A 14,379-nucleotide genomic window follows, 5' to 3' on the forward strand; every position below is an offset into this window, starting at 1 on the left:
AGTTGTCACATAAAGTGTCCTTGTAATCATGGGTGGATTAACCCCAGGGCAGAAAACAAAAAGAAGCCATGAGCACTTTTTAGCACACATATATTTGTGAATATTAACTTTGATACCGATAGACACATAAATAATATAGATACCCAAACTATTTGCAATGAATCAAAGCCACAAACCAAAGGACACACATTCAATCTGGGGACTCTGGGGCCCCTGAGGGTAGCTGGACCTTTGTCTGGTTGGTGATCCACCCTCGCAAGCAAAGCTGGTAAAATACCTAAAATAATAATTAATCATGTAGTCGCATAATTACAGTATGTAGAAAAATTACAATTCTGTTACTTGACGTGGAGAAGGAACTAGATAATAAATAATTGGAGCTTTAAAAACAAAACAAAATCAACAATCAGCAAATCGACTGACTCGCAGCAGAACATGTGAGACGGCGTGCATTTTAAAAGCAGAAACAACAGAATGAAGTTTCCTGGCGCTGTCAGTACTCGGAGTTTGGCACTTTGCGTGTTCACACATGCGGTTCCATTCACAGGCCGCAATTTCTCCTCATGACATTTCCTTAAAGTGGCAAGGAAGTGAGTACTCTACCCAATCTAAAATTAAAAGCCAAAGTTTCAAATGTTGAGTCATTTTTGTGGTGTTTGGTCTCTGGATTAAGGAAGGGATAACACGGACCTACCTGATTTATTTGAAACTGAAAAACTGCACCTTGATGGATTTCATAGCGTAGTTGGTTAAAGTTTCATCTAGAAGAGCTTGTATTCTATGGATTCACACATAGCTGACTTACTGTACAGAGGTTTGGCACGTTATCCGGCAAAGTTAGAGATTCAGTCTCTGAAAGCTCAGCTCGGCGTTCAGGAGTCGTCTGCGCTCTTTGCCGTTATCAAAAGGAAACGTGAGGCTTCGAATTTAGAACACGGACACGGCCATTTACAAGCATCTCACTCAAAGATGCTGTGTGTTGCATTGTGGGAAGTGTAGGATCCGGTGTTTTTGGAGCTTGATGCTGGGTCGTCTCTGCTTGTGCTGTCTTGGCTTTTGACCAGTTTGTCTTTAATTTGGCTCTTGTGAGACCACCAACTTTACGGAAGCTCAACACGACATCACAAGTGTCCCTTTAAGAATACATATATACATCCCAACAGATGTCCATCAGGTTGCATCTTTCAGTTGGCGCTGTAGCTGCTCGGCAGAGTTTGATTGCTCAAAATGTATAAATATATAAATTAAACCACTATTTTGGTTCAAGGAAACTGGTCTTCCTTTGCTTCGTGACATGTAGTGCTACTGGTGACTCGTCCCACTTAGTATCCAATCATTGCCCTCCAGGAGCTCAGAGAGGGAGAGATCTCTTGAGCTGTCCCCGAACAGAGGCAGCGAGGGTGGGGGTTGCGGGACTAGTTCATCAAAGCTGCTGGAGGTAGACTGAGACACATTAAGGGGACTCGGGACAGTGAGCATGGAAAGCAGAGACGGACAATTGAGCGTGACCTGTTGACTATAACTTGGCTTGAAGGCAAAAGCAAAGGCGGGAGGCGACATTGAGAGGGACTGAGGAGAAGGATCCAGAAGAGTTGTCGGTAAAAGACAACACGGCAGACTTGAATTCACTGAATTTGTGCTGAACTGAGCAGGACGAAGCTGGGACACATTCATGGGACAACCGAGACCCACGTTGTCAGCCGCCAAAGGGGAGTTGAGGGTAACTACATTAGAAGAAGCAGGAAGAAAAGTAGCTTGCGTCATTAGAAATTCATCCAGTGCAGCAGGACGAAGAGGAGAGAAGTGAGCGCTTGCTGACGTTGAAGAGCTCTCGTGGACGGCGCCTGACCTCGAGGGCGCCGAGTGCGAAACGAGGCTGGTGCAGAGAGGCGGAACATTTGTCGGCCTCGGTGTGATTCGAGAAGGGGGATCTCCGCTAAACAGAGAGCGAGGAGTCGGGACAGCACAGAAAGACACAGAGTCAGGAGCTGTCGCAGAGCTGGAGGAGGTGAAGAGTTCAGCAGACGAGCCGTGAGGCAAGTCTAATGTTGTGGTTGTCGGAGGAGTGGGAGTTAAAGATGAGACACGTGCGCTTTCAACACAGTCGCGGGTTTGGAAACCCAGGCCGGAGGTTAAGGAGGTCGAGAGTGAAGGGGCAGCAGCGAAAGCGCAGCGCGAGGCCTGGGGAGGGACTCCAGGGGGGCTGGAGTTGGTCCGACAGCCGGCTGAGGAGGAAACCGAGGGGCGGGTTGTCGAGCTGGATGCGGAGTCTTTGAGGCAGCAGAAAGGCTGGTGGCGCTCCAGAGCTGACGTATAGAGGTGGAGGTCCTTCTTCAACGCGGCGATCTCCTTTTTAATTGCCGAATTGGATCTCTCCAGACACTGGAGCTCCTAATGAGAAGAGGGTGACAGGGAAGACAGGAAAAAAAGAGAGGGGGAGAAAAGAGTTCATGTCAGTTGAGTCATGTCTATCTTTATTACCCCTAAGACGGGCACTCATGGGCCATAAAAAAAAAGAAGATTACAGACATACATCAAAAGACATCCCACACAGTACAGCCACGCAATGCTCATCAAGACCCCCTTGTTCGAGACTCTTCTTGAGGCCTGTCATAGAAAGCACAACAGCCGTGGAGTTGACCCTTTAAAGCAGGGGTCTCAAACTCATCTTCACTCCGGGCCACATCAGCGTCACGGTCGGCCTCAAAGGGCCGGTTGTAAATGTAAGACTGTGTAAATGTAACTACTCCTAACATATTGGTAAATAACTGTCTCTGCATTTGATTATTGTTTATTCAAGTGTAAAAATATTGTACATGTAGTTATATAAATGTAAACATATATTTAAGCACATCTCTGTTGTTATAACTTAAATCCTTTTAATTTAGGGTTAAGAAACCCACATTACTCTATCAAAGATCAAACTATTGAAGAAAATAGCAAAGACAAATATCAAACACAAGTTATCACAATAACTTTGTTCAATGCTTAAAATCCTTTCAAGGGTGCGTTTGCACAATCCCACATGAAGTATTTCATGTGTTTTAAAGTCACGTTTAAAGTCTTCAATGTTCTCACAATACATTTCCATTTAAAATGTACAGTAACCAGCCAAAGAGCTGCTTCTGTGTTTAAGTATCTCATCATTATGACTTTCTATCTCATAACTTCGACTTTCTATCTCATCATTTCGACTATGGGGATATTTTTATTATCAAGTCTAACTTAAACAAAAAAAAAAAAAAATGTAACTTTTTGTTTTTTGCTGGCGGATTCGCGGGCCACATAAAATTACGTGGCGGGCCGGATTCGGCCCGCGGGCCGGGAGTTTGAGACCCCTGCTTTAAACCATGAACTGCTGACACCGACTCCGTGTTTTTTTTTATGAACTGCACTGCTCAGTGGCAGCAATGCTTCTTCGAAATGAACCCGAAGGAGCAGAAGTGAAAGAGAAGCGAGAGAGAGCGAAAGCGAAAGTCTGGGCTCCTGACAACACAAAAGACACACGCCCATTCATAAATTTGGAAAAAAACACACACACACCTATCCAACCAGTTATAGCAGGTATAGGTGCTGTTAGAGGAACGGAAGGTCAACTGTAATCAGTGAGAAAAACAGAACGTACCCGACCAGGTGGTTAGGTGCAGCGCAGTGAACTACAGGTTTGATTTTCATGTCATCATCATCAGGAGAGTCGTATAACACATTTTATGGGTGTGTATCGAGATGCAAGTAACAAACCACATGTCACAGATTGATACAAATTGGATTTTAATGTTTGCTATATCCAAACAAAACCTCCAGATCAGGCTGAAACTAAACCAACTAATTGAGATGTAAGATTGGATCGGTTGAAGGAATAGCGTATTCACTTTTCTTGCAGAGTTATCTGAGAAGACCGATGCCACTCTCTTCACATCTGTACGGCAGCAGAATAAATCTTCTCAGCTAACGCTGAGGGCAGCAAATAAGCGTAGTTTGCAAAACTTCTGACTGCCAGCTACTTTCATTGGATTGGTGGAATCGAGCTTACTCTTGCTAGCTTCTCAACATTACCAACGCCAGCTTTAATGTCATCATTGCTCTTCCTCTTGGGAAAACAAATGACACAGAATGAAACTGAATTAGTGGTGAATATCATCAACAACAGCAACACAAATGTTGACTCAAAACAAAACTTCATACCACCAAAAACACAGAGTATACGAACTGTCCTTTAACACCACTTTTGTACCAAAAAAGTCCTGAAAAGAATCGCTTGCTTTTTTCAGAGGACTTCATTTTTTTTATTTTAAAAGCATAATATGCATAAATAGTTTTCAATGAAGTTTTTTTTTCAAATCAAGAAGTTGTGCTTCTATAAAGTCTATAATGTGTGTGTGTTGCATGTGAAAGACAACCTGTGGAATTTGTCCGTCAGGAAAGACAAACAGAGCGTCATGGGTGGAAAAACAGAGGCGGGAGTGTGTGCGTGTGTGTGTGTGTGTGTGTGTGTGTGAGAGTGTGTGTGTGTGTGTGTGTGTGTGTTTTCGAGGAAAGGGAGGGCCAATGGGGAGGGCATACCAGAGGGAGTGGAAGCCCTTCTCCTAAAGCAGAGTATTTACAAGAAACGGCTGTGAGCATATTGTCAGATTACACAAGACACACGCACCACTAGTCACACAGCCTTTGGGTGCGATTGAAAGGGAGACAGAGCGAGAGAACGGGCTGATGGTGTAAGCACGGAACATAAGGAGTGAATATTTCTAACCTCATGAAGTTCGTCGGCTCTCTCCATTTGTTTCCTGCGACTCTTCCTCGCAGCGTTCCTGTTCTTGTCTTGTCGTACTCTCCCTCTGCCTCGCATCTGTTGTGCCCCTTCTTCTCTCTCCTGTGAAGACGAATGCAACAGACACAGTTCACCGCACTCGTAGGATTCAGTACTGCAAACAGAGCCTGTGGGTGATTTGAGGTGCCTACCGGTACTTCTCTTGTGGTACTTCTCTACTGCCTTTTTAAGGAATCTTTTTTTGAAGGCAGACATTTATAACTTTTTTATATTGCATGACAGTTTTAAAGATGTCATTGTCCACAAGGTCATGAGACAAACCTGTCACATGCAATTACATGTGGTCTGTTAATTAAAAAGCAGGAAGTTGTTGCGTGTGATGTTAAAATCAGAAGCAGGGCAAAACAACATTAAGCTTACAGAGCTTTCAAAGCTGCATCTACTTCTTCCATGTGTTTGACTCAAATAGACCCCAAAAGCAATGTCTATATTAAATGTGTATCCTGTTTATTAAATGGCAAGTCACCTGTGCTGAAAACCAACAGGAGCTGAATATCAAATTGGAAGTTCATCCACTCAGCTAAACAGCTAAAAGTGTATTAAGTACAACAGTACAGGAGACTTTTAAAAAGTTTTTTATTTTATTTTTTTAAATCAGAGGAGCGCTTTATCTTTTAGTCAATTTCAAGAGAAAACATGCAGAAATAGTAAACCAGGCTAAAGCTAAGTGACAATCATTATCACCACATAATATACATAATAACTGTTAACTGTCAGCATCATGTATCATAAACTTTTTGTATTGAAACTTAAAATAAAATGCACTGTTGTGTCTTTTCAGAGCACTTTTAGCGCGGATGATTTGCAATAAATATCACCATCTGGACTTGAACTGGACCAACAGACACCCCGTGATCGATATTCTTAAAAATACAAATAATTCCTATAATATTACTAATAACCTATGATACTGTATCTACAGTGCTCAATGGTGGGTTTTCATTGATTGTAGTCATTTGATCATTATAATACTAATAACTTTATTTTTAAAGAAGTTTTCAAAAACATGTTACAATGTGCTTTGAAAAAGACAAAAACAAACAATGCTTAAAACTAAGTGGAGTAAACTGAATAACGTTGAATGGTTAGTGTGAGTAACTATTCTCATTTATACCCATATTACCGTTTTATTGCAGGCTAATATTTCTAAAATACTAAGCCGACATGGTATATGTAGCTATAGGGATAATGTACTTTATTTTAGCGCAGATATGGTTATTGTCTGTTATTGACTGATTGACAAACTTACCGATCCAGCGGTGTTGCTCCCCTCAGCCGACAGTGATCCGGGGCTGTTGAGCTCATACCCAGTGTCCATGAATAACGGGGACATCTCTCTCCCCCTGAGATGTCTGGCTAGCCGGTTGGGCGTTCACTGGAGTGTCCACCGGCAGGATGCACCTTCACCGAGCCCGGATCATCTGTGCTGCGCGCTCGCGTGTGAAACCACTGCCATCCAACCTCTTGGAGTTGATGCACAACCGGCGCGCGTCTTGCAGCTTGTGGGTGAACTTTGAGAGACCGGTTCTGTAAATGTGTACACCGCTGGTGCGTCTGATGTCTTTTTGAGCGCATGAAGTTTGGCATCGGACCGCCGATGATGCAACATGATGCTGCGACTTTCAGTTTCTCTTTGTTTTAAACTGACCCGTTGCAAGCCAAGTGCTGCGTGGGATCTGTGCTGCCTTCGTGTGTAGCGTGTTAGTTACACACAGTGTGTGGCTACACAAAAGTGAGCCACATCTTTCCATTGGTATCAGAGTGAAGCTCCATTGTCGTATTATTTTCGATCGCACATGAACGCACCATGATAAATGGATGGGGAAAGATGTTGGAGGACAGGAAGAGCTCAGGGCTTAATGACCATATTATGAATGAGGTTGTGGCTCCCTCATGTGCGGGGGATTTCTGGAGCGCTTATGCCAGGAAATGAATGGCCAAGCCTCCAGACGACAGTCTGCAGGTTTTACCGCTTCTCTGCAGGATATGATGTAACTTAAAGTGCTACTGACCCTACATGGCTTACTCTCTCCTCGACGAAGTAAAACATAGCCCACACTAAAAGGTTTTACAAACATATGTATTGTTTTTACCTAGTTCGTTGGCATTGCGTGAATTACTTTAACAGAGAATACATCCTTTATACATGCATTTCACAACTGTGATCATTTGGTATCACAGTTTGGTATGATGAACAGGAGTAGGCATAATATTCAGAGGTAAATATCATGTATCCATAAATCTCCATCCACAAAATATCTATCTGACATAAAAGTGATGTGCATAAATAAAAAGATAACTCCCATGTTTTTGTTGAAACCACCTCAATAAACTGAATAAGGTACATTTATAATTGTTTCCTGATGATTATTTAATTTATGTATAAGATTACTGCTAAGTTTTAACACTTTCTGATACAGTGAGTAAGTAAAAATGATAAGATAGTATTGATGAGGAAACCCTGTGGCAAAGTAACTTCATCTTTGAATTATGAAGAATTGGAAAGGTTTTAGGTTGCAGGATATTGGTGCACTGTTTCGTTCTGGAGGACGCAAACAGATATTCTTATAAAGTCAATGCCCCGTCGCCTGAATATTGTTTCAGTTCTCAATGCCGTTGCAATTTGACAATGAAGCAGATAATAATATACGGTTTATCTTGACTCCGCTGATGAATTCACACCCAGTCTTGCTGCACTCTGTGACTTAAATTCACTAAAATCAATTGCCTTTTTTTTGCAGTTGGAAGCTCTGGGAAAAGCCTTGTGTTGATATGGTTTTTCAAATTACTATTTCCATTTTCAGGAGTTATCTTTTTACACTCTCTTGCCTGAATGTATGTTTTTTTATTGTATTCGTGCACGTCGCTATTAAAGGATTCAGGGTTTCTATTATAGTCAATACAGGATTGCTGCACGACAAAATATAACAGTCTGTGTTCTTTATTTTGCCAACAAGCTTTGACAGTCCGAAAATTCCGAGATTGCTTAAGTCAAATGTGTAATTCCCACAACTGACCCACGGGGGCACCAAACTCAACCAAACCCGCAGCGTCACACCTTAAACCGCTCAACGACCAATGAAGCAGCGTCGAACGTCTCCAACAACCAATCAACGGTCGCTCCTTACCAAACAGTCTACTTGGTGGCTGCGTGGGGCGGGACTAGCATTGCAGCCTCTTCCTGGTACGCCTTGCTCTTTATGGATGCTAAATATCTTCCATACACAACTATAAATCGGTCAAAGTAGCCTATCTGTCACAACTGAAGTTGAGCGCCACACCGTCGCGATGGGTTTGCTGACAATTTTAAAGAAGATGAAGCAGAAGGAGCGCGAGATGAGGCTGCTGATGTTGTATCCTGTTTGTAAGGCTTTACTAGCTTAGCATGAAACAAAAGTAGCATATAGGATATTTAAAGGTGAGATGTATGTGTGTGTATGTGTGAGTGTTTCTTCTTTAACCTGGCTCGTGCAGAGGTCTGGACAACGCGGGTAAGACGACCATCCTGAAGAAGTTCAATGGAGAAGACGTCAGCACCATCTCCCCAACGCTGGGCTTCAACATCAAAACACTGGAGCACAGAGGGTAACGCACGCGCACACACACAGTATGTCATAGCTTCAATAACGTAGCGAACATGACGCTTTATTTATTCCACACAACAGACTTTGTACATTTGTTCTCAATGGGCATATTTTATTGAAGACGTTTTAGCTAACGGTCTCGTATGTGTGAATATTAAAATGAATGCTGGCTCTCTGTCAATGTCTGTAAATGGCTGCTGTGAGAAAGGGCTATGGCTTGAACAGAGTTGCTTTATGTTGTACTTGTTTTGGAAAAATACCTTTATTCACTCAAAACATAACTGAGTCAAAATATATACTTGACTTACACACAGTAAGACAGTTATAAAGTCATATAAGCCACACAGCCAACTGAATCAAACCTCAATAAGCAACCGTGGAGAAAACAAAAGTTATTTTTAAATCCTGTCTTTTCTAATTGATCGCTCCTTTCTTTCCCACATTCATGTATTTTTCTGAGCCAGGATCCATTATCAGGATGCAGTTTTCCAGTGTTCCTCATGTTCTCCTGTGTTTTCTTTTAGGTTTAAATTGAATATTTGGGATGTGGGGGGTCAGAAGTCACTGCGCTCCTACTGGAGGAACTACTTTGAGAGCACGGACGGGCTGGTGTGGGTGGTGGACAGCGCAGACAGACTCCGACTGGAGGACTGCAGACAGGAGCTCAGTTCACTGCTGCAGGAGGAGGTACACACACACACACACACACACACACGTTTGGTGTAGTGGTCAACAGCAGGTCCTTTATTCTGGAGTCAGCCACAAAGACACTGCTAGGGATAATGGTGAAGAATCTTTTTATTCTTGCATTGTTTGAAGCAGAAATCCATGATTCTGTTTGATTATTACATCAATCTGTGTATTGAGTCCTTCCCTCCATGCAGAGGTTAGCCGGTGCAACGCTGCTGGTGTTTGCCAACAAACAGGATTTACCGGGAGCCCTGTCCAAAGAGGCAATACGAGAGGTACGGTCTGGTCCCCCCGAGTTACTTTTTTTCGTAATGGATTATAATTTTATTTTCACTATTGCGGCTATAAATTCATGTCAGATTACGCACATCACAATGCGTGCCATTGTTTTCTTGTAGGCGATGGGCCTGGATGGGATCAAAAGTCATCACTGGTGTATCATCGGCTGCAGCGCAGTCACAGGAGACAACTTGTTGGCTGGAGTGGACTGGCTGTTAGATGACATCGCTGCAAGGATCTTCACCACTGACTGAGTGGAGCGCAGCCCAGACGATGCTGAAAACACGTGTTCTTTTTGTCCCTTCAGCTGTTTAGGGGGGGGGGGGCACCTGATATCAGTGCTGCTGTCTGTATAACACTACAAACCTGGTTTATACATTTGTTTTTTTATTTAATTTAGTTTAATCAGTTATGTAGATGGAAAACAGCAAGAAAGTGTCAACATGAACACATTCACACATGGAAACCGAAATGAGGTTTGTTTACAGTATGCAATGCCTGACCATGTTCTAATACATTTAAATGTCTTGAATAAAGATGTCATGACTGAAATCCACAGAATGTGCCAATTAAATACATCCTCAAACGTGTTAACTCATGAAAGTAGACTTCCACTCATTTTAGCATGTATTTTGTAGACCAGGCTCATTTCTAAAATGCTTTAATCTCAATGCCAGATTGTGTCAAGTATCTGACTTTGAACAGCACTTCACTGTATTACCATTTGAAGTTACTTCAGAACCCAAATCTCGAACAACAAAACACCTCCAGTCTGGCATCAGCCATGTACAGTTGATTCAGAAGTTTAGTCAATTGAATTCAGGCACTGCATCAGTCATAGTACCAGCTTCTCAAATGTGAGATTTACAGGTTTAATATACTTCAGCTTACGACTGTTCAACTATATCACTTAACTCATTATATTTTTCCATGTTGTGAATAATTAAGTGACTGAGAATCTGATGACGACTTGTAGAAGTTCTTGGCTTCAGTTGTCTCTTGCTTCCTGGGATATAAAAGTAGACAAAATGTGCTTCAATGAATTTATTTGAAAATAATTTCCAGTTACCTGGAAGTACACATTCAAGTGAAAGCATTGAACGGTCCATGGACCAAATAACGCATCATTCAAGGCCCATAACTGTCCTGCTCATCTGATCCAATGAGCATCAACTACAGGTTATCATTGGTACTTATGAATATGAAACATGTCTTCTGAAGTATTCCTGGAGCTTTTGGGAAACTTCCTGCAGCATGAGCAGACTGATGAGTCCACGGTCTGGCCAGAGTCTGTAAAGACGGACATCATTTTAAAAACAAGTGGCATAAACTTACACCACAACATTAAAGTCAACATGTTGATCAGAGGCGTACCAATCAGTCATGAATTCTCAGACTGGGGCGGTAAAAACAAACATCACTTCAAGAGGAAAATATTGAAGCTTAAGTTTTCGATCCTTACCATGAACTCCAGAAGCAGCAGGCAGCAGACCCAGCAGGACTCTGACAAGATAACACACAAGATATCAAAATGTGCACACAACACAAGACAAGAGATCAGTCTGTAAGCAGAGTAGATACCAATCAGTCACAATGTCTCAGATTGGGTGGCAATATATAAAAACATTTCATTAAAGAATTGACTTGAATCATTTTGAAACTTGTTTCACACAAAGTCGTTCTAGTGCTCACCAACATCTTTGGAAAGTAGCTTTACAATATACAAACATCTGGATTCCTTGTGAATCCACATGCTGTGTAGAGACAGTCATCTCTTCTGGCTGCATTTTACCATCAGACATGTTTTGCCTCTTTGGAGACATTTCAAATTTAAACCGTTGCTAGTCATCTGTCCTCTTTGTCTTAAACACTATTACTGAAGCAATGTAAAGTACAATGACTAGTACATCATAAACTACTTGATTGTACAGTTAAACCTAAATACCATGCTGGTCACATGCTTTTGACTGGTATCCAAATAGCAAGCTGTGTAAATGTAGGATTTAGCTTCTGGGACGAGATCAGAGAAATTCTCAGTCATGCCCTCACAGCTAGCACTCCCACTCCATCAGAACTCCAGCAGGTCACTTTACACCTGAGGGGGCCAGGGTCCTCAGTGCCATACAGGGTCAACAGGAGGGGTGGCCCACTGGAGGAGTAAGGGAGAGCGTTGCGGTTCCCTTGACTGATTCAGCCAATAGTCATCATATCCCCAATCCCAGAAACATTACTATATGTTCTCATTTACCTGCAGCAGTTTAAAGCACCTCTGCTGTTCCCCACACTGAAGAGTTGGACAGCATCACCAAACCTGCAACAAGAGACGAGTGTTAGTCATTCCGGTTTGATTAATGTGAACCACTACATTACTAGTTCTAGTGTGATCAGAGGGGTACCAATCAGTCATGAATTATCAGACTGGGGCGGTAATAACAAACTCATCACTTCTACTGAAGGAGCAGTGTGTAAGATTTAGTGGCACGATCGTATCCAACTGTAAGTCCTCCCAACGGCCGAGTGCCACGACGGCTTTGAGGTGAAAGAAATACTTTTCTTGTTATGAAAAGGACTCTTCCACTACTTTTATGCAAAATGCGCAGTCTTAATTTGAACTTTTTTTCCCCGGTGATTATAAAATTGCTGCCAATTCTCATAAAACTTACACACTGTTCCTTTAAGAATCACAAGTAATCACTGACAGACATCTACTTACAAGTCTGGGCAATCCAGACGACGTCACTCGTTCAGCATAGAGGCTGACTTCTAAGAACAAAGAAGAAAAGTTACGAAGTTTACGTGTCTGTTGATGCACAGAACTAGTGTTAAGAATGTGATCAGCAAATGTTTTCAGTCATTATCCAGGTAACAAACAAGCCACACCATCAGAACCCTTCAGGGAGCCGGAGATCACTTTACACATGAAAGCTGGTTTCAGGGTTCTCAGTGTCTGATCGGACCAACGGGGAGTCTGATGGTTTCAAGCATGGTTAGTCTGGTACCTGGAGGGGTGGCCTGTTCAATAAGCCTGATAGTTCATCATCTCACTCTACAATAGTGTCACTGTGGTGGTTGAGATTCAAACATACCGTGTCCATTTTCATCCACAGCTTGTCAGGCAGCGCCGTCCTACTGGCTGAAGACGAGGAACTCGTTAGGACACTTTCACTACAGCAGCTAAAGAGACGACATATTTAGATTTTACATCATGTTCTAAACCTACATTATCACCAACACTACTCACTGCTGACCTTTGCTGATATCAGATATGATATTTCTCAACATTAGTTCAGACGAACGAGATTCCATATATATATATCTCATCATTTTCAGCAGGTCTGGGAATAAAGGCTACATACAGGTACCAATCCTCTAAATGTTTCTTACCTTCAACTGACTACAATCGTGTTGAAGTGGTGAATGAATCAGCTGTTGGCAAGAGATGAAAATGTAAAGTTTAGAATAGGCTCGTCACAACTTAAATACAATCTAGAAGGTAAACTGGCAGAGATATCTAAAATAATGCAGTTGCTCAGAAGTTCGTGTCGTTTCACATCGGTTCAAAGTGAGCTAGTTTCTTCATCATTGACACTGCACGACGACATGTACATTACTGTAATGTGTTGGGAGGAAAACAATAGTTACCATGATGCTTGAATCCTCTTCATGAATCTTTAAGGCTCTGCAAGAGAGAAAAAAGCACGTCAGTAGAGTCCAACGATAACTCTGTCACATTAAGGTTCAAATGTTTGATCAGTGCTTTGGTGACAAACTGCCATGTGACATTAGTCATCCAGTGGTTTGATGGGTTTTACCCCATTTCATCCTCTCAAACAACTTAACACGCTGTAATCAATACGTTGTTAGAATTACAGGTGTTGCTGACCTTATTGCCTTTACTAGCAGCTGTTGTCCAGTTAAAGTCTGAATTATTACGGAGGAAGCAGCGCTTATTGGAGCGATTAGTGAGCGGCGTGTCCAGCAGCGTTATCAGACCTACGGAGCGGGCGTCTGAAGTCACTGTTAGCGGCTTTGGGGAGGGTGACGGACACAAAACGGAGGACTTTCCTGTCCTTAATAATTCCTATTTTGTTCTGCACAACCATTGTGAAGTCCCCAGATAAAATGTAAAGGAACAGAAGCAGTAATTGCTCTCCAGTAGGACAGATAGTTAAGCCACCAGCAGAGCTACGAGTGAGAACAATGAAACGAGTGACAGATGCGTGTTGACCACATTTATTGACCACACTTTTGTAAACCTTTACGTGCAAGTGTTGATTTTAAACTAAATTTGATGTGCGAGTCGAAAACGATGCTGAAACGGCATGTGGCTGGAGATAGTTTGTATTAAAACTCTGTTTCAAAACGAAAACTGAGTAGTGTGGATGTAGCCTCAGAGACTTACATGATGACTCGTAGGCGACATCCTTCTTCAAGCCTCTGGTAAGACAGACGCACCTACCAGAAACAACATGGTGTAAATCACATGCATAGGCATTTAAACTATATTTATTCAACAAGGGGTAATCAGATAGAAGGCTGACTTCATTTTAGTCAGGTATATGCTTGTCTTCTGTAATCATCAAGTTTACACACCGCCACTGAATAAACTCAAATAAATCACATGTTTCTCACCATTGTGCACTTTGTAGAGTTTAGTGAGTCGACCGTGCAGAACCTGAAAAGAAACATCAGGGTTAGCCATAAACTGAGGGGTAAATCTGAGCTTCAGTATTCTCAAGGGCTCATCAGGTTAATAACCTCTGATCACGAAAATCAGCCATATGCTTGTCTATTAAAGAAATCATCATTTATGGCCTTTGTGGAAGCTGATTGTTCCTTCTAGCTCACCTGCAGACGTCCATTATTGATCCTCATCTGTGATCGGCCGTGAACATCTGGAGGAGGAGAGCTCAGATTTAGACGGGGACCTTTATTACCGTTGAACAAAGTGTGATTCTTATGCTTCTCAGAATCTGGTAAAGAAGTTTCTTCTTCAAA

The 14,379-nt window shown here is 42.2% G+C and overlaps 1 protein-coding gene across 1 annotated transcript; it reads left to right on the top strand.

Moving 5' to 3' along the window:
- The first annotated feature begins 7,987 nt into the window (after positions 1 to 7,987).
- On the top strand, positions 7,988 to 9,933 carry arl2 (ADP-ribosylation factor-like 2). Its single transcript, XM_079295699.1, has 5 exons — positions 7,988 to 8,181; positions 8,303 to 8,413; positions 8,937 to 9,099; positions 9,297 to 9,377; positions 9,501 to 9,933. Exons 1-5 carry the CDS (start codon positions 8,117 to 8,119, stop codon positions 9,633 to 9,635), a joined length of 555 nt encoding a protein of 184 aa, XP_079151825.1. The 5' UTR covers positions 7,988 to 8,116; the 3' UTR covers positions 9,636 to 9,933.
- The last annotated feature ends 4,446 nt before the right edge of the window (positions 9,934 to 14,379 follow it).

This window comes from Melanostigma gelatinosum (genome assembly GCF_949748355.1).
Source record: "Melanostigma gelatinosum genome assembly, chromosome: 23".
Classification (NCBI taxonomy): domain Eukaryota; kingdom Metazoa; phylum Chordata; class Actinopteri; order Perciformes; family Zoarcidae; genus Melanostigma; species Melanostigma gelatinosum.